The sequence below is a fragment of the Austrofundulus limnaeus genome, unplaced genomic scaffold (genome assembly GCF_001266775.1).
Source record: "Austrofundulus limnaeus strain Quisiro unplaced genomic scaffold, Austrofundulus_limnaeus-1.0 Scaffold73, whole genome shotgun sequence".
In the NCBI taxonomy this organism is placed as follows: domain Eukaryota; kingdom Metazoa; phylum Chordata; class Actinopteri; order Cyprinodontiformes; family Rivulidae; genus Austrofundulus; species Austrofundulus limnaeus.
In genome coordinates this window covers 1,625,742-1,628,312 of record NW_013952475.1, presented here as the reverse complement: position 1 = coordinate 1,628,312, position 2,571 = coordinate 1,625,742, and the positions used below count along the sequence as shown (strand labels likewise).

Sequence of the window (2,571 nt, the reverse complement as noted above, 5' to 3'; positions counted from 1 at the left end):
CTTCAAATTATAGCAGCTTTCCCTCTTCACAAAATGTGATTGGATGTTTGATGGCAACACATTTCTTTGAGCCTTACACATAACCTGCATATGTAAGGCTTTCAAGAAAACCTATTCCCTCCAACTTGTGTTGAAGCTTTAAAACTCGACCATGCTGAGAAAGGAAAGCTTGCTGGATAAATTTCCACACAAATACTTTCTTAAACATTTAAACTGGTTTATAACTCAGTTGATTTTTCAGAACAAAAGCAACAAAACAAAGTTGTTCCTGAAAACAAAACACTGGAATTATTGAGCTTAATTCACTGTAAWGCTTCAAAGAACTGGGACTCAAAAAGCCAGCACTTTCAGATAKTTTACACTTGAATATTTAAAACAAACATGCAGCATGTTTTTGTCAGTGCATCGTAAAGTTCTTTGTATATTGTTTTTTGTGGAAAAAAATAGTAAAATGCTCTTGTCTTACATTACAAGCATAATGCAACATATTAATATTTAGTACATGTAGACAAGCATTGTTTTTTTCAGATAAAAAATAAATAATAAATAAGATAATAATTATTAATTATAAATTCTTTAGGAAAACGTCTACGTGCAGCAGAGCCYGAGGCAATTACAGAATTTTACAAAAACCAGAGGCACAAATGCCTAAACAACTRTCGGTTATTGTTACATTCCAGCAGCATCAGAGTCAAATATTCTCATTGCCACATGTGCATCAGTCAGACCTCTGCTCAGCCGACAGTCAATAAATAATCCTGGGACCCCTCAGGGGTTTGTTGCACTGTGGGTCTCCAGCCTTTGAGTCTGTTTGCAGCAGCATGTTGCTGAGTCTGCAGAGCTTCAAGGCTGACAGCAGTTCTCCGTGTCGTACGGAGTGAACTTGACAGAAGCGGGCAGCTGAGCGATGATGCTCGTGTTGCACATCAGCTGGGCGAAGACGTGGCGGTCCCTCATCACGTCGGTGAACAACAGCTCGCTGTGCGGCGAAGGCGGGGAGATGCTGCGTCTGCTGCTGCGCTTCCTGGACAAGCTGAGTAAGCGTTTGAACAGGGACCTCCTGAGGAGGATGTAGATCCACGGGTCCAGGATGGGGTTCAAGGAAGCGATCCGGATGGCGGTCAGGTCTGCTTTGGGGTCATCCTGGAAGTGATTGGCAAAAATTCGCACCTGAAACAGATGAAGACGTGAGCAAAACTCAGAAGTGTTTAAAAACATTTGCAGGTTCTCTAACTAAATGCTTGAAAAGTAATTTTCATCATCATAAAATAATCATWCAATTATTGTATTATTTTCCTGATACTGAGTGATATTATCATCAATAATCAAATTATTAATTGAATGAAAAACAACCTCAAACCCTGAGTAAAAAGTGAGTAGGAAATCTCATAAACCCAAATTCTAAAAACAATTAAACAGAAAACATGGTTTTAAAATAACACTATTGCTGTTAATTAAACACTAAACAATGTGTTTAGTGTTAAATCAATGCCAGTAGTGTTAATTTAACACAACCATATGTGCAGGGACAGAGAGGGGTGGCCAAGGTGCCAAGTTCCACCCCTCTTGGCTGGCTACCCTAGGTGCCACCCCCAAATACTTGACAAGTGGGTGGGGATCTTGGATTTTGCATTTGCATGTAGATTTTGATAAAGATTGTTCTCTGATACTACACTGTATAAACTTTCAGCTGTGTATGAAGGCTGACTTAAACAGCCCTTTGTAAAATTAGCTTTAGCAAAGWTTAAAATGTCCACCCCCACCCCCTTCCCTCATCTGTGAGAAATGTATGCACACATCACTTTTACACTCATATGCATCCTTCACTTTACTTTACTTTTTATCAGCATTAAGCTTCTGTTCCACTATAATTGCAATATTCAACTTTTTCTTGTATAAAGATCTTTATTTTTGCACTACTGAGTACCGCTCCATTACCTGTTGTTTTTGTGTTGATGTCACAAATTAATCTGTATCTGTGTCCAAATTGTATTACACATTTATTGTCACTTTTTTTGTTTATTTACAATGTTATTGGACTGTCAATTTCTGTTGATTACTTGTCTAATGTTGTAACTGGGAAAGAGAGTAGCGCAATTTCAATTCTGACAGTTAAACTACCGGTACTTGAATCTTGAATCTTGAATCTTAATTTGGGATCAGAATCAAGAATCACCATGTGATCATTCTTATRTACTACACAACCAATTTAATCTCAATAAATCTTAAAATGACTGAACTACAGTGGTGGCCTCTTTAATTTTTTAAATAGCATTTAAATTTTGGTAAAGAATGTTTTTGGCTACTTCTACGTTAATCTTCGGCTTTGTGTGTTTAAAAATGGCTGAATAATGAGTTGTGACGCATTCAGAATGTTTATATTAGATAATTATTTGCTACAATCACACATTTTCAGCTCAGTTATTTCTTAAAACAGCAGACTTAAAGCCATTTGGAATTACTGCATCTTCAGTTTTCAAATAAAGAGTGATTGTCAAAAAGAAAAAAATTGTATAGGTCTTCTGGACGGGTTCTTCTCTAATGAAACGTTTCGTCTCTCCTCCAAGAGAC

At 37.2% G+C, this 2,571-nt stretch overlaps 1 protein-coding gene across 1 annotated transcript in view; it reads right to left on the bottom strand.

The window, feature by feature from the left end:
- Positions 1–6: 6 nt before the first annotated feature.
- The window catches only part of LOC106519229 (prostaglandin E2 receptor EP4 subtype), a 4,600-nt gene continuing 2,035 nt past the window's right edge, over positions 7–2,571 (bottom strand). Inside the window, exon 2 of the mRNA XM_014010801.1 lies at positions 7–1,170. Within this exon, the coding sequence (XP_013866255.1) occupies positions 844–1,170 (327 nt within the window). The 3' untranslated portion in view covers positions 7–843. The remainder of the gene's footprint in view (positions 1,171–2,571) is intronic.